Genomic DNA, 24,025 nt, shown 5'->3' with positions numbered 1-24,025 from the left:
GATAAATTATTCTAAACTCTCTGGCAGCAAATATCTCTTTCCTCCTGTTAGAAAAAATTTATTCCACACCTTGCATAAAAATTTCCTTTTACTTTAATTCCTTAATATATATCAATTTATCTAATTACCTTTTATTTTTATAGATATAAAAATATCCAACAAAGATATAATTTTTCTTAATTCAATATATTTAAATTAGAATCTAGTATATATTTTTTTTATCAAATTAAACATTTTATTTTTCATTTATCAAAAGAATATAATCCCTTATTATTTTTTATAGGTATAATTATGTCAAAAGGATGTATAATTCCTTTTAAATTTAGCATCATGTAATTAAAAGTGAATATATTTTTCTCTTGACTAATTGATTCGAAGTTTATGTCAATCAATTAGCTAATTAAATGTTATTTAATTTTAGATAAATTATACTTTATTATAGACTGTTTTAACTAAAAAACGATAGTAATTAGATAAATTGGAGTGGATTAGTTGAAAGAAAGAAAAATTTAGGAGGAAATTAAATTTGTTGATAAGTATTTTAGGGTAATTTACCGTTTTATTTTTTTGATAATTCCTTCGGCTTTAATTATAAACATGAGCCTGGGCCTGGGCCGAGTAAATTGACAAGTCTAGTAGCCGTCGGGATTGTTGGCATTGATCGGCGACGACTAGCCGCCATGGCGGAGGATCACTCCGACGTTGCTTCCGCCTCTACGAGGAACACTTGCTTGAGGCTGGAGCTCCCCGTGGAGGACCCCAAGAGCAAGGATGCCGTCTTCGTCAAGGCCGCCTGGTTCCCCTCCCGCTTCGAACTCGCTATCTCCGACGGCCTCAACGCCTGGACCTGCCATGGTTCGCCTCCATGCATTCTTTCTGCTTTTTCGCTTTTATGCTTGGTTGTTCCCGTTTCGCGTCCTTTAGTTTGATTTCTTGGGTGTCGATTGTCCAGCGACGGAGGCGGAGGTGAGGCTTAGGGCGGAGCAGTGGGACCTTTCGGTGACCGAGTACATCTCCCTTTCCGAGCAGTATCTTGGATTCCAGCAGCCGGGATCCAAGTATGGATTTGAAGACGCCGGAAACGGGCAGCGTAGGGCAAGTCATACTTGCTACCACTTTCCCTCCTTTTTACTCTTGTTTTCTTAGGCCAACGTATATCCAAAAAAAAACCATCTTTATTTCCTGGAACATCTGGAACTAAATGGTTTGCTCTAGCTTGTTGAAGAATGCTTAGAACTGATAAAAAAAATGGAAAGTAGACGGGGAGAAACGAAGCGGGATTCTGGCTTGTACGTGAACAAAATGAAGGCGAATTTCATAATATCGGCGCATCAGTATTTCAGAAAGTGAAAAGAGCATTGTTAGGAGAGAATGGTGGAATCTGTCATTTATTGTCAAATGATGGCTACAAGCTGCGTGTAGAAATTATTAGGATCGAATGTGTTCTTCATCACTTTATAAATGTTAGGTTCTGTTGAAGAACTTCTGGTTGCCTTATTCTGGTTGTCCAAAATACTAAAAAAAATTTAAAAAAAATGAAAGCTTCCTAGGATAACCTTAAAACTCATATCAGTATTAAGCCTTGTATATACCTTCTTGCACAACATTAAACAGATTGTTTGTTTGGACTCTGAACTGTAAAGTGCTAATCTACTTAAAACTTAATCTCGTTGACATGTTGTTATTCGAGCTTAGTTAGGTTTCTTCTTTTAAATAATTAATAATGTTATTCTTTGCCTTCATATATCCTTGTCTTCAGTTGTCATGGACTTTTGAGAAGCAAGGCACTAAATTGGAGTGGCGATGGAAGTGCAAACCATCATCTGACAACAAGAAAATGACATCAGAAATTCTGGATTTCCTTATGGATGCAAACATACGCTTGAGTGTAATTTTGTATTTTCCATGATTTTTCTTTGATATTAGGTGACATTTTGTTCTTTAATTTTTCTTCTTTCAAAACATGACATTTTATGAAAAATTTGTAGGAAGAAGTTGTTAGAAGGGCACGCTCTTTTGAGATATTAAAATCAGAAGCTGATAAATGTTTAGAGCAAAGCGAACGTTTCAGTAATGAGAAATCTGAATTTGAATCTGCAGTCTACAACAAGGTATGCTTTCTTTTCAATTATATTAACTTTTTGTATCTCTAATTTGTTCAATTCAGCACTGACATGAACACCCATACTTTATGCTTGTTTTTTGTTTGTAGTTGCTTGTAGTTTTTCTCTTCGAATTACATGCAAATATCTTTGTTGCCTGTATGAACCACCCCACATTAAGTACGTGCTTTCTATAAGCTATTGTTTGCCCTCTATCGTTGGATGGTTTGTTTCTTTTGCATTTTTGTGATCTCTTTTACAATATACTTAATTATCACATTAACTGGTGAATATTTATTTAGATTAGTAAAAAGGGCAGCCCGGTGCACGAAGCTCCCGCCATGCGAGTCCCGGGAAAGGATCCATTGTACACAACCTTACCCTGCTTTTTTGCAAGAGGCTATTTCCAAGATTCGAACCCATGATCTTTTGATCACATGGCAATAACTTTATCGTTGTACCAAGGCTCCCCTTCATTTATTTAGATTAATATAAGGTTTTAAATACATTTATTCTTGGTACACAAGACAAGAATACTACTACATTTATGGAGATCTGCTCCTTCTTGGTTCCTATTTGAGGAACTCATACATGGGAGTGAAATCAAGGAGACCAGATTATGAGATCAGCTTTAGTTCTCTTTAACACTGTTAGCTATAACTATTGCAGGGCTTTGATAATCGAAACATACTTCAAAAGTTTTCCATTTGTTGAATAACTTTACAAATTTCTCTTAGTTACAAATCCAGTAAACCAAAGAATTTCCATTTAGTAGTGTCTTTGATCCATTCTTATGAGCTCATTTGAGCAATGATTCTCTAGTAATTTTTCTCACTTAGAAGTATCTGATTACTCTTTAAGACTTGTTTACTATCACTTTTCTCTGCTAACAAAATACTGGTCTCTCCGCAAAATAAAGAAATAGAAGAGCAATACATGTTTTTAATGTATCTTCAAAGCCCTTTTCTGTTTTCTATTAGCCGTATTTGTTGCTTACTTTAGGTTATGCATTTTTCCTTGATTTTAGCCGATCGAAGTAGTAGGGACTTGTAGGTTTGATTATGATGGTATTCTCCTCTAATTTAGTCTGTTTCTATCAAATCTATGGTGGCTTCAATCCAAGCCCAAGATTTCTGTATTCAAATTCAATATTGCAATTTGTTTGTGTAACTAATTTGTTCATGCATCTTTCAAATAGATTGTCAGATAGGTCTGAACTTGAGATTTCATTCACCAAGATATCAGTACTAGTGCAATGTTGTGTTGACCTAACAAATTAGAGTGGCCTGCATGGACTTGTGTGCTAGCAATCTCCTTGCCTGGTTACCTTCTGGGACAAAAGGAAAAGGATTTGAAAACACACAAATCTTGAGTCCAAGCTATTTGGAGATTTTACTTTTCTGTTAAATTTTATCATTACTAATATACAGATTTTTGTTCTTTTTTTAAAAAATTAGAACATTTCTAATCTCTCTTGATGTCTGCAGTCTGTAACTATAATTGATTCAACCTGTCTTGCTATATCTATGTATATGTTTTTTTTTTTACAGTTTATGCTATATTAATTGATTTATTTTGTCAACTCCTGGATAGTAATATTTTTTTATTTTATCTTAACAAATTCATCCAATTTAGAGAATTAGGAGGTTGTAACTGCCATGATACTAGTATGTGTCTTCTATATTGGAAAAACTGATTATGAAAGGGAGAAGAAAATTAAGAGGTTCTAATTGTCATGATACCAGTATTAGTGTGATCACGAGTGGGAGGAGAAAATCGGGAGGTTACAATTGCTACAATACCTGTATTAGTGTTAAAAACTTGGGTACAGCAACATGGATCATTAGAAGGATACTTCTGGTCTAATTTCTTGTGAATAGGTTTCATCCTATGATTAGTGATATGAAAAAGTAGTATATTGTATGAGCAGAGGCTGGGGACAGTATCTTTATCGACACTTTCTTAGTGATATGTTCTATCCCACCATTGATGGTATGAAAAAGATGACACGCTCACTCGTTTGCTGCTCAGAACAAGTTTCTTCAATTCTTCTGGTCGATTTTCACTTGTTCTAGCTAACTTGCATCTTGCCTAATTATCTACTCTATGCATGTAGTTTGTGGCTGTCTTGAACTCTAAGAAAGCCAAATTGCGAGAGCTAAGGGATAAGCTATCGAATCTGGAGGCTACTGCAAAAGCTCCAAAGGAGGAGGATGATTCAACTGATAAAACTGAGAGCTTTGACGAAGCCAGCGACCGGGAAACCCTAATAAAGGAGGAGCCTGACGAAGAGTGACCATCCCTCTACACCCGGAATGACAATCAGCTACGATGTGAAATTTCTAAAGACAACTTGTAAGTAGAGCTCATGAATTGGCAATGCATTTGAATACAATATACTGATTCTGGAGCTTTGGCAGCTCTAAGCTGGCTGGTAACCCTAGAATTTTTTTGTTCAATATAATTAAAAATGTTATACATAAAATATTTTTATATTAATTTTTCATTAATTTGGTTTAAAATTATTTACATTTAATTAAAATTTAAAATTATCATATTGATTATTTATATATTTTAAAGTTGATAAAGAAATTTTTAATATAAAACTACTTTATATATAATATTTTTTAATAAGTTCATAATTATGCTACCCTTTTAATTTTTACTCAATATTTATCGTATAAATGTTCAATATAATTATGCTTTTTTGCTACCAGTTTGTGAATGTGAATTCAACTTTACAACATGGGTTGAAGAACTCAACTATACACGAAGCATTTTACCAGGTCATCGCTCAACAAGGGCTCTACTGGAGAGCTGTGCACCTTATAATGTTGGTTGAGGGATGGTTTTCACTCCTGGAGCATGATTACAGTCACTGATCCAAGTATATCCATTCGAACACACATAGATCTTGTAAATGGTCATGCCCCATTCACCGAGAAAGCTCGAAATTTCTACAAGAAACTAGCTCAGAGATTATCTGATAATTCAGTTGTTCTTGATCTCTTTGCTTGCTCTCTTAATCAGATGGTTGGATAAGATAGATGCTTATACGCTTCCCAGCAAGAGTTGGGACCATATATATGGTTGAAGACCCATCAACATTTCAATTATCATCAAACTTCACCCTCTATCCACAATTCATGTATTACCTGCAGAGATCACAGTTCGTCGATGTCTTTTCTGGTGTTAGCTCAATCTCCCCTGATGTTATTTTGCTCTTTGATTCTTATTTCCACATTCACTGTGGATCAAAAATTGCCCAATGGAGGAAACTTGGGTACGACAAGGACCCAAATTATGAGAGCTTGTTAACTTAGCTTCCTGTTTCATGCTATTGTTTTGATTGTTCCAGGACATAGGTTGAGTTATGTTCTTCTACCAATGAACTGGAGCAGAAGATAAAAGTTGTTCTGGTGGATGTATTAGATATCTTCGACAAAATAAAAGATGAGAACATTAGAGAAAAAGTCAAAGTTACATCTATTAAGGAAAAATTCTGAAAGACAAGTTTAAGATGATATGAGTATAGATTTAGACGACCAATAAATATTCCAATTAGACAATATGAAACTATGACAAATACACATATCCAATGAAGAAAAGAAAGATAAAAAAAGACTTGATTAGCGGATGATATACTAATAGTGGGATACAATAATAACCAAGTCTTATCTCACTAGGTGTGGTCGGCTATATGAATCTTTTTATGTCATTGAGCTCTATCTCCTACTATATCATCATCTATAATTAAATAAATTTTATCTTATTTTATTATTTTTAATCAAGCCTTTTTTGGTCTTTCTTATTTGATATGTGTGTTTGTCATATTTTCACATCGTCTAACTGGAGAATTTATTGGTCGTTTAAGTATATACACGTACCATTTGAAATGTGTCTATGAGAGTTTTATCTCAATAGATACAACTCTGACTTTTTCTCTAATACTCTCATTTCTTATTTTGACTATCCTCGTATGTCCACTCATCCACCTTAACATTCTCATGTCTGCAACTTTCATCTTTTGCTCATGTACTCGAGTCATAGCCCAACATTTAGCTCTATATAACATAGTAGATCTAACTATGATTTTATAGAACTTTCTTTTATGTTTTAGATGTACTTTATGGTCACATAAAACAACTGACGCTCCCTCCATTTTAACCATCCTGTTTGTATTCTATGTAAGACATCTATCTCAATCTCTCCATCATTTTACAAAAATAATCCTAAATATTTAAAGTTCTCGGTTCCGGGTAACTTGTCATCTCCTATCTTAGTAATTGTCTCATTACGTCTAATATTGTTAAACTTAAATTTCATATATTTCATCTTTAATCTATTAAGCCTAAAATCTTTCCCTTCTAATATTTTTGGCCAAGATTCTAGTTTAATATTTATTCCTTCACATGTTTCATTTACCAAAACAATATCATCTTCGGAGTCTGACTCGGGTTCATCCTTATTGGTTGCGTTCAGCGCCATAGTCTGGGTTATGTCCTTTGATATCTCTGCACATCTAGTTTCGTGTAATTCAAGGGTAGAGAACAACTCTTCTAAAGTACTTACCTCCAGGTCTTTTGAGATGTAGTAAGCATCGACGATTGATGTCCATTACGGAGTTCATGGAAACGCATTGAGCGCGTAGCGAATAGTGTCCCGGTTTGTTACCGTTTCACCAAGGTTTTCGAGACCAGTAACTAGTTCTTTTACCTTTGCATGTAGACCGACTACTTTCTCACCTTTCTCCAGACGGATGTTCAACAGTTTGTTGCGGAGGATGTCCCTTCTAGCGAGCTTTGCTTCGGACGTGCCTTCGTGGAGTTCCAAGAACTTCTCCCAAAGTTCTTTAGCAGATAAATAGTTTCCGATGCGGTTGACCTCTTGAGGCGGTAATTCCGCACGGCTGTTTGCTACCGACTCATTCTGCTCCTTCTTTGTCCAATCGCTTTCTTCTTTTTCTTTTCCATCTTTATCTATTAGAGCTACAAAACCATATTTCATAATAAACCAAATTTCAAAATCTGTTTTTAGGAATACCTCCATACGACGCTTCCAGTCTGCGAAGTTCCCCTCGAATTTTGGTGGAACGATGCTTGGTCCGGCCATCTTGTTGCTTCGATCAGCGGTTAGTCCTCCTGAAGCGCTTTGCTCTGATACCACTTGTTGGTCCCTTTGGAGGCCGGCAAGAGGGGAGGGGTGAATTGCCCTACAAATTAAAACTCGAACCTTTCTCGGATTTCAACTATATAATGAACACTTGTAATAAATAAATAAAAGAGACTAAATAAAGAAAAGCAGACACCAGAGTTTTACTTGGTTTGCAATCAGGGGATTGCTAATCCAAGGAATGTAAGCGCACTATCTGATTCTCCTCTGGGCGGAGTAACCTCTTTACAACGTTGACAGCACAAATGAAAAGAACAGAATTGAAAGCACAGAAAGAATTGATTACCAGTGAGTTATTTTAAAAGCTTCTGGACTAAGGCTATATTTATAGCCTTGGTCGGGGCGCCTGGAAGGGTTCCGGGCGTCCTGGGGGGGATAAAACTTATCCCCCAACGTTCAGATCGAGTCAAAACTCGATCTGGTCAATTTTACTGCTCAGGACGCCCTGGAGGGTTCCGGGCGCCCCGAAGGGCTCCGGGCACCCCGAAGGGCTCCGGGCACCCCGGACTGCTCCGGGCGCCCTAGAGCCCAAAGTCAACAACGTTTACTTTTTCGCCTCCGGTTCAGCTCTTCTCGATCCGGGTTTTGTTCGCTCCGGCTCCGCTAGCTTGGGTGATATCGGCCATCCGGAATAGGGCTCACCCGAACCCAAGTTCCGACCTTCTCCTCGAGCAGCCTTCCTTCCCGGTTTCTCGTCCCTCGAGCGCCGCACACGCTCTTCTTGTCCACCGGTGTACTCTTCCGCGGACACCTCGTCCCTCGGACGCACCGAGCCCGTCGGCTCTCTCCCGTGCCGTCCTTCTCGCTAGCCGCGTCTTCCGGTCGACTTCCTATGTTCCTAAGTTCCTGCACACTTAAACACAGGGGTTAAACACACGCAGGACCTAACTTAGCTTGTTTGATCACATCAAAACACCTTGGGGTTCTAACAATCTCCTTCTTTTTGATGTGAGCAACCCAAGTTAAGTTAGGGTAACCATATGCAATAAAAACAATTTATATTCAAATAAGTCCAAATATTTTTCAATTGAAAAATTATATTACCTCCCCCTAGACTTAACATACTTCTCCCCCTTTGATCACATAAAAATTGGGGTTATAAACAAGTCTAAGGTAAATTAAAAAAACTTTGAGTGTAAAAAAATGTCTAAGTAAGGACACTCTTCAGAATTTTTCTTTCGAGAAAAATTTAAGTAAAATATTTTTCAGATAAAAACAGTCATAAGTGTTAACAAAAAAAAATTTTAAGTTTGAAACTTATTTCAACATTCTCAAAAAAAAATTCTAATTAAAAAAAATCTAAGTTAATATTCATAAGAAACAATTCTAAGTCAATTTTAAGAAAAATTATAATGCAATATTATCAAAAAAAAATTCTAAGATAAAAAAATTTCTAAGTCAATTTTCATAAAAATTTCTAAGTCAAGTTAAAAAAAAATTTAAATATTTTCTAACACAAATTGAATAACTCTTTTAAAGCATTAGGTAATTTAAATTAATGCTTTTTCAGTTAGTCAATTAAACTTTTCATTTCGATACTTGGCTTCCAGGTCGTGGCGAGGCACTAGGCCTTCTTGGTTATTGGAGCAACAACCACTTCCTTAGACAAAGCCTCATAAAGAAATTAGTTATTTAATTTCCTTGCTGAAAATGCTAAGTCTGATTTTAATTTTAAATTAAACAGGTTTCTGGAACCCAGTAGAGGTTCCTACCTACAGGATTAACCAAGTATTTCCTAGGTATATAGATTTTTGATATATTTCTAATTTGACTTTGATAAAATCTATAATACCAATTTAAACCTCTATAATTCCTAAAAGTAGAAATATTTGAACCATTAGATTTTTTTCAATCTTTCTATTTCTTCTTTTAGTTTTTCATTTTCAATTTTCAATTTTTCAAAATCCTCTATAAGACATGATTTTGCCAAAATTCTCTTTGTTTCTAAAATTTCATTTTCTAATTTGGCATTTTTATTTTCTAATTTATACATGGATTTAGTCATAGCTTTGATACCAGAGTAAAGTTCATCAGGGGATAAGAGGCATACCTCACTTACCATATCAGACTTGAAGCCTGAATCTCCCCCTGCTTCGCTACTTCCATCTGAGGTCGCTCCCCCTTCATCGATGCTGGGTTCTGATGTACTTTGTCCTTCGTAGCTTGCCATCAGTGCTATCCCGGCATATTCTTGAGCTTCTGATTCGGATGAAGAACTGTTGTCCCAAGTTGCTTTTAGGTTGTGTTTCTTGGGTGCCTTCATTTTGACCTTCTTGAGTTCTGGGCAGTCTTCCCTTAGGTGTCCCTCCTTCTGACACTGGTAGCACCGTATCTTTCTTCTACCTTTTTGATTCTTTTTATTCTGCATTTTAAATTTATTAGATCTAAAAAACTTTTGAAAGTTTCTTACCATGTACGCTTCTTGATCGTCTTCGGAGTCTGACTCGGGTTCATCCTTATTGGTTGCGTTCAGCGCCATAGTCTGGGCTGTGTCCTTTGATATCTCTGCACATCTAGTTTCGTGTAATTCAAGGGTAGAGAACAACTCTTCTAAAGTACTTACCTCCAGGTCTTTTGAGATGTAGTAAGCATCGATGATTGATGTCCATTCCAGAGTTCTTGGAAACGCATTGAGCGCGTAGCGAATAGTGTCCCGGTTTGTTACCGTTTCACCAAGGTTTTCGAGACCAGTAACTAGTTCTTTTACCTTTGCATGTAGACTGGCTACTTTCTCACCTTTCTCCAGACGGATGTTCAACAGTTTGTTGCGGAGGATGTCCCTTCTAGCGAGCTTTGCTTCGGACGTGCCTTCGTGGAGTTCCAAGAACTTCTCCCAAAGTTCTTTAGCAGATAAATAGTTTCCGATGAGGTTGACCTCTTGAGGTCAGCAGGTGATGTTCCGCACGACTGTTTGCTACCGACTCATTCCGCTCCTTCTTTGTCCAATCGCTCTCTTCTTTTCTTTTCCATCTTTATCTATTGAGCTACAAAACCATATTCATAATAAACCGAATTTCAAAATCTGTTTTAGGAATACCTCCATACGACGCCCTGCGAAGTTCCCTCGAATTTTGGTGGAACGATGCTTGGTCCGCCATCTTGTTGCTTCGATCGGTTAAGCCTCCTGGCTTCGATACCACTTGTTGGTCCCTTTGGAGGCCGGCAAGAGGGGAGGGGTGAATTACCCTACAAATTAAAACTCGAACCTTTCTCGGATTTCAACTATATAATGAACACTTGTAATAAATAAATAAAAGAGACTAAGTAAAGAAAAGCAGACACCAGAGTTTTACTTGGTTTGCAATCAGGAGATTGCTAATCCAAGGAATGTAAGCGCACTATCTGATTCTCCTCTGGGCGGAGTAGTCTCTTTACAACGTTGACAACACAAATGAAAAGAACAGAATTGAAAGCACAGAAAGAATTGATTACAAGTGAGTTATTTTAAAAGCTTATGGACCAAGGCTATATTTATAGCCTTGGTCGGGGCGCCTGGAAGGGTTCCGGGCGCCCTGGGGGGGTAAAACTTATCCCCCAACGTTCAGATCGAGTCAAAACTCGATCTGGTCAATTTTACTGCTCAGGGCGCCCTGGAGGGTTTCGGGCGCCCCGGACTGCTCCGGGCGCCCTGGAGCCCAAAGTCAACAACGTTGAGATTTTCGCCTCCGGTTCAGCTCGTCTCGGTCCGGGTCTTGTTCGCTCCGGCTCCGCTAGCTTGGGTGATCTCGGCCATCCGGAATAGGGCTCACCCGAACCCAAGTTCCGACCTTCTCCTCGAGCAACCTTCCTTCCCGGTTTCTCGTCCCTCGAGCGCCGCGCACGCTCTTCTCGTCCACCAGTGTACTCTTCCGCGGACACCTCGTCCCTCGGACGCACTAAGCCCGTCGGCTCTCTCCCGTGTCGTCCTTCTCGCTAGCCGCGTCTTCTGCTCGACTTCCTGTGTTCCTAAGTTCCTGCACACTTAGACACAGGGGTTAAACACACGCAGGACCTAACTTAGCTTGTTTGATCACATCAAAACACCTTAGGGTTCCAACATCCCTTACATCTATAACAGACTCTCCTTCATAAAAATTAATTTAATTCTTTATATCAGATATTAAACTGATAAAAATAAATATTATACTTAATCTTAGCCAAAAGGCCGCCCATAAATTGGGTAATTTCGATGCTCGAGACAGATTCAATGAGTATATAAGTAATAGACTAAGACATAAAATAATGAAATACGTATAAAACATGAATGGAGAGCGTACCCTGGCCTAGGGGGGCACCCTCGGATGGGACGCTGCTCGAGTTGTCATGACCCGGAAGCGCAGGTGAACGAGAGTCGGATGTGGAGCTGTGTCTGGCGGCACGGAGCCGAATGCAACCTGGATCTGGAAGACGACACGTATGTTGGGACCGAAATGTAGCTAGAGGGGGGGGGGGGTGAATAGCTCGTCGCAATCTCGTGCTTGTCGTTGCTCGCTTCTTGTGAAGATGTGCAGCGGAAAATATAAGAACCAACACAACAACGCTAACTCTAGGAATTTACTTGGTATCCACCTCAAGAAGAGGTGACTAAGGATTCACACACTCACGCACCCTCTACTATAAAAATACTCCTTTACGGTAACTACCGTAGGCGGAGAAGCCTTACAAACTCACAATACAACAATAAGAAAGAAAGAAGCAAAATACAAGTAAATCTTACAAGATTATAATGAATCCCTAGCTTCTTCTTCTTCTTGTTGCAACTCACCTCTTAACTTGGATGTGCCTCCAAGAACCTTCAAGAACTGGCGGTGAGGAAGAAAGGATCGCTGTGGAGCTTTGTTGTGATTGCCGTAGAGAAGAGATGGAAGCTCTATCGAAGAAAACGCTCGCCAACGTCTATATTTGTGCCAACAGTCGAATCTCAATCGATTGGATTGCTCCCAATCGATTGGGGAGGCTTTGGATCGATCGACCGATAGATCCAGAGCGCCTCTGTGCTCTTGGAAAACACTTGAATCAATTGCCCAATCGATTCAACGTGTCTCGCGCGATTTCCAGAGCTATCGGGTGATTTTCCAACCTCCCAATCGATTGTCCGATCGATTGGGGATTTCAATCGATCAACGAATTGATTCAGAAGCTCACTGTTCACTCAAAAACTCTCCCAATTGATTGACCGATCGATTGGGGAAGTTTCAATCGATTACCCAATCGATTCAGCCCATTTCTGCACGAATTTGCGTCAACCAATTGATTGACCCCCCCCCCCAATCGATTGGAAAGTAGAAAACTGGATAGAGCTTGAAATTAGCTTCGTTTCGCATCTGAGATCACCTCATTCTGATATCCGAGTCAAAAGTTATGGCCTTCGGAAGTTTACTACGTCCGAACTTCCTAGTTTCATGTCAACTCCCTATTGGACTTACGACCGCTAAGAATTCAGTCAACTTTTGACCCATCTGGACTTTCTCTTTGTGCCAAATGTCCGGTCAACCTTGACCCACTTGGACTTACCATCTCATGCCAAGTGTCTGGTCCTCCATGACCCACTTGGACTTCCAAACACCAAGTGTCTGGTCAACCTTGACCATCTAGATTTCCACATGTCTGACTTCACTCACCAGGTCTTTCCATCTGCCTAACTTCACTCACTAGGACTTCCCATCTGCCTGGCTTCACTCACTAAGACTTTCACCTAGCTTCAACCACTAGGATTTTCACCTACCTTCACTCACCAGGATTTTTCCACTGCCCGGCTTCACTCACCGGGACTTTCCACCTGCCTGGCTTAACTCACCAGGACTTTCACCTAGCTTCACTCACTAGGATTTTCCAACTGCCTAGCTTCACTCACTAGGTCTTTCACCTGACTTCACTCACCAGAATTTTTCTTTCTGCCTATCTTCACTCACTAGGACTTCCCAGTCAAGTATCCGGTCAATCTTGACCTGCTTGACTCTTCTTCAAACTCAGACTAGTCAAACCCTAACCAGAGGGGAATTACTCTAGCAATCTCTCCAATCGGATGATTACACCTGTAATCTCCATGTATTATCTATATTGTCAAACATCGAAACTCAAACATAAAGACTCAAGCTTGAGCCAACTCAAGCTTAGTCAACCAGGTCATCCTTAACCTAGGGATATTGCACCAACAATCTCTCCCTTTTTTATGTTTGACAATACCTTTAAGTTAGGCTAATTTCATAGCCTCAACTTCCTTCATGCCAATGTATGAATAAGGGTTTCCTTCATTCTCCCCCTTTCCTAGAGGGCAAACTCCCTCTTTAGGTAATGAAGGCCTAACTTAACCATACATTCTCCCTCTATTGGTATACATCAAAAACTCTCCCAATGAAGAGTTACCCAACGTTGTTCACAACTTCACTCATGGCTCACAACACGATAATGAAAGTCTCATACCTTTCATTTTTCTTAATGCTCACCCTTGAGCATTACCACTTGAACAATGAAGATATCCACTCTCCATTGTATTCAAATGCTCAATCTTGAGCATTTTCATGAAAGAAGGTTAACCACCTTACAAGGTGTATGAAAAATAAATTTTCATGTCCTTAAAGAGTAACTCTCCCTAAAGACATGCACGTAACTTCTGTCATTGCACCAACAATGACTTGGAATCTCTAAACATATAGGAAATCCAAATTTAGAAGTTCTAAAGTTCAAAAATTTAATATTGAAACCAAACCTCAACCTAAACCTCTACTTAGTCTTCCTTAACCAATCCATCCTTGTTTTCATCATGAAAACTCCCCCTAAATGTATACAAATGTGTTTTGAGGGGTTAGGAGTGGTTTTATAGACTAAAAATAGTTTAGAATGCTGAAAACAAGCTTTCCCAGCCAAAATCAGCATCCCCAATCGATTGGAGTTGGGTCCCAATCGGTTGAACCTGCTTGAATCGATCCACTGATCGATTCAGCTAGTGTGGATCGATCGGTGGATCAATCCAGTGAGCTTCTGCTCGCGAGAAATGGTTTCTCAATTGATCGCCCGATCGATTGAGGCACTCCAATCGATCGGGTGATCGATTGAAGCCCTGAAATTCCATTTCAATCAACTTCAGAAACTCCCCAAAAATTCTACAAAATTCTAAAAATCGTGGAAATTCATGTAGACACTACTTAGGGGATATACTATCAAGAAAAAAATAGTTTTCTATGAAAATACTTTCTATTTTTCAAGATTGACACAAACTTGAAAACTTATAAAAACTTTAGTGTTTTCTTCTAGTTTGTGTCTAACATTTCAATGATGATTACTATCAAAAGATAGTCTTCATTAAGGTTTTCTAAAAGAATTTTAAAATGATTTTTCAAAACCAATATCCAACCATGTTCTTTGAGCTCAATGCACATAATTTGTACATTAGCTTTCCCAATGATTGGAAAACACATACCTATGTGTTTTGATGAACTTAAAAGTAAAAAAAAATGCACTAAATCAACATATTGAGTTTTGTTTATCATCCTAACATCTCACTTGTATCTAATGTGCACTAAAACACATACAAGTCATCTTATAGTTCTTTTGTGAGATGTAAAGTTTGGTTTTGCCCTAATCTAGGGATCATGCATATCTATCTAGTCATTTTGAGGCTAGGAACAACCACCAAGGATGTTATTTGTTAATAAATGTCATTTGTCCTTAATTGCGAGGAATTAAACATAATGCATGATATGTTGTGGCATACATCAAAGATAAATAATTTTCAAAAGAAAATTTCCTATGACTAAATGATGTATGTATGACATGACATGATATTTTTGTGTTTTTCATAATAAGGCATGAGTGCAAGAATAAATATGGTGTCATGACATATGATGGGCAAACAAAACATGACAAATTTTAGCATAAATAAAATATACCTAGGTTACCTATCTAAGTATCCTAAAGTCTTAGCTAACTTAAAGTTTAAACCTATATTGCCCAATATTTCCCAAAAAAAATGTCAACACCCAATTTTGACATTTCCTTTGTTTTTCCTACATTGTGCCAATATAAATTAAGCATATTCCTCAAATTTTGGCACAAATTACTCTTTTAAAGGTAACACATTAAAATAAGGCTTAGATTTGCCTTTAACTTCCCAATAAAATGTCAAAATCCCAACTTGACATTTCTTTACGATTCTCTCACTTATGCCAATTTAATTTAAAATCAATTTCCACAAATCATGGCACATTTTACTCATTTCAAGAGTAAATCAAAATCCTTTTCATTTTCAAAGGTTAACAATAACCTTGAAAATGCTCTCCGAGTGTCAACTTCATCAAAGTTGGGTTAACTACCCTTCTAATCGATGTTGACACTCTCTAACCCATCTAAGGGGTAGAGAAAATGCTCATAGGAACCCAAAACCTATTGATGCTCCTTGGATGCTCTAGGTATTCACTAGGGATAACTTCCCTAGATACCTTCCTAGTGACCTTGTTAGGCTTCTTAGAGTCCTTGGTCATCTTTTCTATGTCAACTCTAGAAATTTCTTCCATTGTGGCCTTCTTTGTGACTTTCTTAGACTTCTTAGAAGTCTTAGTCACGTTTGTTGTTGTAAAAATACTTCTAGGGATAACTTCCCTTGTATTTTTGACTTGACCACTAAGCCTATGGTTAGTTCCATAACTATATGGAACTCTATAGTAAGAAGGCACATCCTTTTTGATTTTAGGTTTGTATCCCAAACCTCTATAGCCATTGGATGGTTTTGTGCTCCTAGACCTAGGTTTTGACTCTTTGACCCTTGTGTATTATTTGTGATTTTTCTAAGAGTCCTCTCTAATTTATCAAGTATTGACCTCAAGACTTGATTTTCTCTCCATAACTCCTCAATCTTAGATTTTTCATTAAATCCTTGAGCATTTTTATTTCTAGGCTTATAACTATGATCCTTAGTGTTATTGTCTAAACTTTTACCTACCTTCCTAACCCTAGGTGTGGTAGTCTTAGCATGAAGAGCCATATGTTTTTCTTTAATGTTATCATGCTTCCTATTCTTATGGTAAATAGCATTAAAATGATATATAAATTTGAATTATCATGCTTTTTACCATTATTTAACAGGGTAAGCTCAACAAATGATACCTTTCGTTTTACCTTGGAGGCTCCCTCGAGAGTTGTGCTTCCTCCTTGAGCTTTGACCGCTTTTTTCCCCTTTGGACATTGGCTCCGGTAATATCCCTTTTGATTGCAAGAAAAGCACACAATATGCTCCTTACTCTTCTTTGTTCCGGGATCGGTCTCCTTGGGCTTCTCCTTTACCCTTTGGTGCCACTTGACCCTTCTTCTTGGCCAATTTAGGGCACTTACTCTTGTAGTGTCCATGTTCCCTACATTCAACACATATGATATGTTGTTTATTTTTATTTGAAATATTTATACTTTCATGTGTAGGGATGTCATCTTCTCCTTTTGATCCGGAGGTAGAAACTTCCTCTTGTTCTGACAATGATGCTCCTCCAATAGATTTGACTTGACTTGTGGAGGTGGAAGCTTCTTCATCCTCTTCTTCTCTTGACCCGGATGTAGAGAATTCTTTTTCTTCTTGAACCGGTGTCAACGAAAATCGCTCCCTCTCAATCCTAGAGGTGGAGACTTCATCATCTTCATCTTGTACATGGAACAAAGAGTATGATCCCTCTTTGCTCTTTTCATTGCATTCCTTTGAAGATGAGGTTTCTTGGACTTCTTCTTCTTTGAAAGTTGAACATCTCTCAACTTCGGAGTCCTCCTGCTCTTGGTCTCGCTCCAATGAGTTGCCCTCTTTGGATTTATCTTGATTTGGTATAGTGGAGGGTTCTTCATGAAGTTTGGCCAACTTGCTCCACAATTCCTTTGCATCTTCAAATTCTCCAATTTTGCAAAGAATGGTACTTGGTAATAAATTAACCAATAATTTGGTTACCTTGTCATTTGCCTCACACCTTTGAGTTTGTTCTTGGCTCTATTTGCTCTTTTTGAGGATTGTTCCCTTTGAATTTCTTGGAGCCTTGAAGCCTTCCATGAGAGCAAACCATTGATTTATCTCCATCATAAGAAAATTCTCAATTCTTAATTTCCAAGAATCGAAGCTTGTCATTGTGAACGGTGGAGGCACCCTTGTATCGAATCCAAGTCCATCTTGGAATTCCATCTTGAAGTTGAGCCTTTTGATGAAGTCTTCGACTTATAGAATTTTGCTCCAACTTCTTCACCCTCTAACCTTGTTGCCCCTTCCGACGATGATTCCGGTGAAGAGCGACCTTGCTCTGATACCACTTGTTGGGACCGAAATGTAGCTAGAGGGGGGGGGGGGGGTGAATAGCTCATCGCAATCTCGTGCTTGTCGTTGCTCGCTTCTTGTGAAGATGTGCAACGGAAAATACAAGAAACAACACAACAACGCTAACTCTAGGGATTTACTTGGTATTCACCTCAAGAAGAGGTGACTAGTTCAAGGATCCACACATTCATGCACCCTCTACTATGAAAACACTCCTTTACGGTAACTACCATAGGCGGAGAAGCCTTACAAGCTCACAATACAACAATAAGAAAGAAAGAAGCAAAATACAAGTATATCTTACAAGATTACAATGAACCCCTAGCTTCTTCTTCTTCTTGTTGCAACTCGCCTCTTGACTTAGATGTGCCTCCAAGAACCTTCAAGAACTAGCGGTGAGGAAGAAAGGATTGCTGTGAAACTTTGTTGTGATTGCCGTAGAGAAGAGATGGAAGCTCTATCGAAGAAAACACTCGCCAACGTCTATATTTGCGCCAACGGTCGAATCCCAATCGATTGGATTGCTCCCAATCGATTGGGGAGGCTTTGGATCGATCGACCGATCGATCCAGAGCGCCTCTGTGCTCTTGGAAAATACTTGAATCGATTGCCCAATCGATTCAACGTGTCTCGCGCGATTTCCAAAGCTATCGCGTGATTTTCCAGGCTCCCAATCGATTGCCCGATCGATTGGAGGTTTTAATCGATCAATGGATCGATTCAGAAGCTCACTGTTCGCTCAAAAACTCTCCCAATCGATTGACCGATCGATTGGGGAAGTTTCAATCGATTACCCAATCGATTCAGCCCATTTCTGCACGAATTCGTGTCAATCAATAGATTGAACCCCCCCAATTGATTGGTCAATCGATTGGAAAGTAGAAAACTGGATAGAGCTTCAAATTAGCTTCGTTTCGCATCCGAGATCACCTCATTCCGATATCCGAGTCAAAAGTTATGGCTTTCGGAAGTTTACTACGTCCGAACTTCCTAGTTCTATGCCAACTCCCAATTGGACTTACGACCGCTAAGAATTCGGTCAACTTTTGACCCATCTGGACTTTCTCTTTGTGCCAAGTGTCCGGTCAACCTTGACCCACTTGGACTTACCATCTCATGCCAAGTGTCCGGTCCTCCATGACCCACTTGGACTTCCAAACACCAAGTGTCCGGTCAACCTTGACCCACCTAGATTTCCACATGCCTGGCTTCACTCACTAGATCTTTCTATCTGCCTAACTTCACTCACTAGGACTTCCCATCTGTCTGGCTTCACTCACCAGGATTTTTCCACTGCCCGGCTTCACTCACCGGGACTTTCCACCTGTCTGGCTTCACTCACCAGAACTTTCACCTAGTTTCACTCACTGGGATTTTCCAACTGCCTAGCTTCACTCACTAGGTCTTTCACCTGGCTTCACTCACCAGGATTTTTCTTTCTGCCTAGCTTCACTCACTAGAACTTTCCAGTCAAGTATCCGGTCAATCTTGACCTACTTGACTCTTCTTCAAACTCAGACTGGTCAAACCCTAACCAGAGGGGAATTGCTCTAGCAATCTCCCCAATCGGATGATTACACCTGTAATCTTCATGTATTATCTGTATTGTCAAACATCGAAACCCAAACATAAAGACTCAAGCTTGAGCCAACTCAAGCTTAGTTAATCAGGTCATCCTTAACCTAGGGATATTGTACCAACAACGTAGATCGGGAGATAATAGCGACACGCAGACCGGGAGATAATAGCGGCACGCAGGTAAGGAGATAATAGCGACACGCGGGCCGAGAGATAATAGCGGCATATAGGCCGGGATATAATAGCGACATGAAGGTCAGGATATGATATCGGCATGCAAGTTAGAATATGATATCGACACGTAGGCCGGAATAATAATAACGACACAAAGGCTAGAACACTACATTGGCACGAAACTGGCACACGCTAGTGAGGTGCCTGACGACAGTAGTCCGGGGGAGGTTGGATCGCATTAACAGCACATGACTACACGGATCGGGGGCTGGATCAGTGCCGGATCTAAGGGCAAGGGCGTTGGATGATCGGATCTGACGATGGGAATGGCGGAAGCGACAGTGACGTTGTGAGGTTGGCCAAAGCCATGGGTTTGCCCTTGGCTGCTGGAGGTGGCAGCCACGAGGGAACGAACCGGTGAAGGGGCTATGGCGCTGGAGGTTGCCCATGCTAGGAGATGGTGGTAGCGGCCCCAACGCTGAAGACTACGTCGGCGCTGGGCTACTTGCTTAGGCTGCCGACGAGAGGAAGGGGAAGAGGAGGTTGCTCGCGAGGGCGTCGACACGGAGAAAGGGAGACGGAGGCAGCGGTGTCCTAGGTGGAGAGGCGGTGACTACGACATCGCGAGAGGAAGCGACGACGACGTTCGCAACGGGGGTCACATGGGTGAGGAGAAGGGGCGACTAGAGGTGCCCGCCGACGAGAGGTGAAGGAGAGAGGAGAAGGAGGCTGGCAGTGGCGATGCCCCAAACGTTGAAGAAAAGCCCCCCTCTTTTATAGTGATATGATCAAATTACCCCTCCCTTTCTTCATAATTCATTCTATGTCTCGTAAGTTATATCCCTATCAATAGGAGAGAGAGGAAAAGACTCAAAATATTGATCATGAAAGGGAATTACACATGTACAATTTTGTATTAATTTCCCTCCTTCCTCTCTTATCTTTCCATTCAAGTAAATTAAATTTTAGTGCACCAAAAAGAAGTTCATTGACAATTCGTCAAACATGAAGAAGAGAAACCCATGGCTAAGGTTTTGGTCGCCCCTTCAATGCGTCTCCATCTTATAGAAACTCTTGGCTAGATTTTCCTTTCAAACAAACAACCTCAAGTTCTCAATTCCCAAGAATAATTTAACTAAATATGCTCTTCCCAAAATATTTTTAGTTACCGGTTATAACCTATTTTATAAAATAACTTTTCATTAAAATATCTTTTGTAATATTCTAGCAATTAAAAAAAATAAGGTGCAAGTTGTTTATATATAAATCAAATTGCGGTCTTATAAGATGCTTAAAGCATATAGCAACCAAAAGCAAATTATTGGCGTTAGTTAATTGATTATCAAATTAGTTTGTGGTAAAAAAAATGGAATACAAATTATCTGAATTTTGATGATTATTAAAATCTAGAGACTTTAATTATAATTTATTGGGCTCTTTCTTATATTATTAAAAGTACATTTTGATAATAAAAAAAATCAAGTCGTAAAATAATTTATAATCAGCTTGTGCTTACCTTTGCCAAATTTTATATTCGCAACGTAATTTGATATTTAGTTTGCACCTTCCAATTTTTTACTCTCAACCTAATTTATTATAACTAAATAAATATATTTATATTATAGTTAATTATTTTTACAATATACCTAAATAAATAAATATAACTGGTACAACTAAAAGCCATTTGGAGAATATTCATGTAATTTTTTTTTAAGTAATTCCTCCTGTCAAAGAACTTGTGTCATAACAACCTTTTTACTTTTTGTAAGGGTTGATGAATTTACGGAGACTCAATAGTATTAAGCTAGTGATGTTCATATTTTATTATTGATCATGTTTGGAATCTGAATCAGATGAAGATCGATTGATGTATCATCGGTGTTGATGGAGAAGCGAGTCAGATACACCTGGCGTATGGACATTGAAAAACAGACCCCTACGTGGAACTGAAGGGCGGTGATGACCTAATCGGCGGTACTTACGCTCTACGCATACTTAGACAAACACACAGAATGTTAGAGACTCGAAACTAGGGAAAAAGTTCCCGACGCAAGCCCTTCGACACTCAAGTCAAGTATTTTTTTCCCAGAAGAACCGTATACGAAAGAAATGTATGAGACAAGTACGAATGTACGAGAGAGTGTACCTACACAAGGGAAATGACCTCCTTTTTATATGACACTGTGTACCTCTAGAATCTGACCGACGTCAGAGAATGTCGGATGTCAGGACCTGTCGGGTGATGGAGGACACATGGTGTCCTCTTATTGATTGAAAGAAGGCTCCATTCGTAGCTGATAACAGATCATTGGAATATTTATTGGCGTATGACAGTTATTCTCTGACAAGAGGTTACAATTCTCTGATATAATTATCGCCTAGTGCTTTCTGTCCCGCCTAGTTATAACTAAGGGCAACTCGGGATGATCGTTCGGGTATAACGCCTGGCTCGAGTCTTGATGAGAAAGACGAGCTGTGGTGAGGACCCCATCTTTCCCGTTTGGATCGCTAAAGAGTTGACCTGGAGTTAACTTACTGAAAGTATTAGGCCTAACTATGCGGACCAAGCTGAGAAAACCTGACCAATCGGGACAAGTAGCATTACCCTCGGCTGCACCTTATGTCTCAGATTTGAGATCCTGATTTGTCAGTACCCGACCGAAAATTATACGGTTGATGACGTCAGGCGGTCTAACTTCTTCTCCCTAACCGCTGACTGTCACGTCCCCTTAACTTCTGACTGTCACGTCCCCTTGACTTCTGACTGTCATGCCCTCTTAACTTTCGATTGTCTGACCTTATCAGACCTCATCTTTATGCACCGTATCAACCATGCTTCTAATTTATCTGGTAGACTCGGATAAAACTTGGACATTTGAATTATTACAGTGATATTCATATTTTGCCCTGCATTTCTGCATTTCCAGGACTAAAATGATTGAATTGGATACAATAAATTTGGACACCATTACCAGGTTTTGCCAAGCATGGATTCTAAATCCTTTGTCAAATAATTGTGAAATGATTATGCTTTAAATGATAACACCAACCCAATGACAAATAAGCTATGGTTCCTATAAATTATAAAACAAGCAATGTGTCCTAGACACACTCTGAAGTGTTAGTGTCTTAGTGACAATGGCGTTGGTGCTTCTTTATGAAAAGGTAATGTCTAAAATCTAGTCTTTAGGTGTACAGACAATACATGAACAATTATAAAGCACATTAGTTAGTAAATTATAGAACAATGGAGCTTCAAGTAGTACTAGTGTAATACGTAAACACTAAACAGTGCAAGAGATTTTACTATACTTGATTTCTAAAATTGCAGAAACAGAGGTTTACTAGGTGAAGGATTGGAAATACATGACAAACTCCAGCGGCCTTTCTACTTGCATTCGAAGCACATTATTCTACCCTAACAACGACACTAGCTGCCTTCCCCTTATTTCTACATAAACTACTTGAGCACAATAGATTTGTCAAGTAAGTGTTTCATGGCCTTCCAATTTTGTTCCTTCCAGCCATTGCTGAATATTCTTCATTCCCATGTCATGACACAGTTATGGAGTCAGTGGTGAATTGCCACTACCATATGTATTGTATTGTATTGTTTGCCAGAATTCAGTGCACATACCTCAGCATTGACAACCTCCCAAACCTTGTCTGTCACAGCATTGACTCTACTTTGTTTTTCTCTCCAATCTCCCATCCATCTTTTGACTAAAAGGCAGGAATGATGATTCTTCCAACACAATTATTAGCCTTGGGCATGTATTTCCATAATACAAGAGGATATTTTTATATATATACAGAATTAAATTGTACGTCTGTATCTGCATCATTTCTTATACTTTTCCTGATAAAAACAATTCCCTCCCTTGTTCTTCCACTTGCAGTATTTAATAAGAGTCCGGATAAGCTGGAGAAAAGTTGAAACAATCAGAGGGTGCTGGCTGTATTGTCCATTCCAAGAGTCAAGTTGCCCCTATCCATTCTCCTCCTCCTCTGCCATTTTTATTCCCCCAAACCTATGGGCAGTTTGGCGGTTTGTGTGTCCACGGTTTCAGCCACAGAGTCTTCCACCAAAACCCTGCCCTGTCTTCTCATTTTTATTAAAATACTCGTCGCCAGTCTCTTTCTCCAACCTATTGGGAACTTTTTATTGTACCCTATTTTATTTTTTTAATTTTTAATTCTGAAAATGAAGAGCCAAAGGGAAGGCATCAACTTGTGGAGGACATGGAAGATGGTACATACAGGAGGCGTTTACTATGGGCAGATTCTTTGGTCTCTGTGTAACTGTGTTTTTATGGCGGAAGAGACGACTGGAGAGCTCCGAAAGCTGTGGGTTGAGTCGGTTGGGATGATATTAGAGGGGACCACCCCACAGCAAACCACACAGTCTATGGGAAGGCGTTGGGGTGGTGGAGCCCATAGGGCACCTAAAACCAGGAAACCACCACCGCTTCCACAAAACAAGGAGCGTTTTTGTTCGGTTGCAAATAAATATTTGATAATTATAATTTTCATAATTTAATAGATAAAACATCAAAAGAATTCAGTCTATTTTTTAATCAAGATATCTTATTATTCGGATGGATTAAATCTTGGATGTCACCGATTCAATACTATGACAAACTCTTAGTTTACAGATCATCGGGATAAATTTAACAGCACGGATGACTCATAATCCGAGGATTAACATCTTAATTTTTTTATTCCACTAAAAAAGATATAT

General features: G+C 39.1%; 1 protein-coding gene across 2 annotated transcripts; it reads left to right on the top strand.

Moving 5' to 3' along the window:
* The first annotated feature begins 615 nt into the window (after positions 1 to 615).
* LOC122002852 (DNA repair protein XRCC4-like) lies at positions 616 to 5,328 on the top strand. Of its 2 annotated transcripts, XR_006117734.1 has the most exons (6): positions 616 to 855; positions 953 to 1,095; positions 1,760 to 1,888; positions 1,989 to 2,111; positions 4,219 to 4,457; positions 4,820 to 5,328. XR_006117734.1 is itself a non-coding variant. In XM_042558204.1 (5 exons), exons 1-5 carry the CDS (start codon positions 681 to 683, stop codon positions 4,396 to 4,398), a joined length of 750 nt encoding a protein of 249 aa, XP_042414138.1. In that variant the 5' UTR covers positions 616 to 680; the 3' UTR covers positions 4,399 to 4,540. The 2 variants fall into 2 exon arrangements, 1 of the variants encoding a protein (XP_042414138.1); XM_042558204.1 differs by lacking the exon at positions 4,820 to 5,328 and having other exon boundaries at positions 4,219 to 4,540.
* The last annotated feature ends 18,697 nt before the right edge of the window (positions 5,329 to 24,025 follow it).

This window comes from Zingiber officinale, chromosome 7A (genome assembly GCF_018446385.1).
Source record: "Zingiber officinale cultivar Zhangliang chromosome 7A, Zo_v1.1, whole genome shotgun sequence".
NCBI classification, from domain to species: domain Eukaryota; kingdom Viridiplantae; phylum Streptophyta; class Magnoliopsida; order Zingiberales; family Zingiberaceae; genus Zingiber; species Zingiber officinale.
This window is presented reverse-complemented; position numbering and strand designations above follow the sequence as displayed.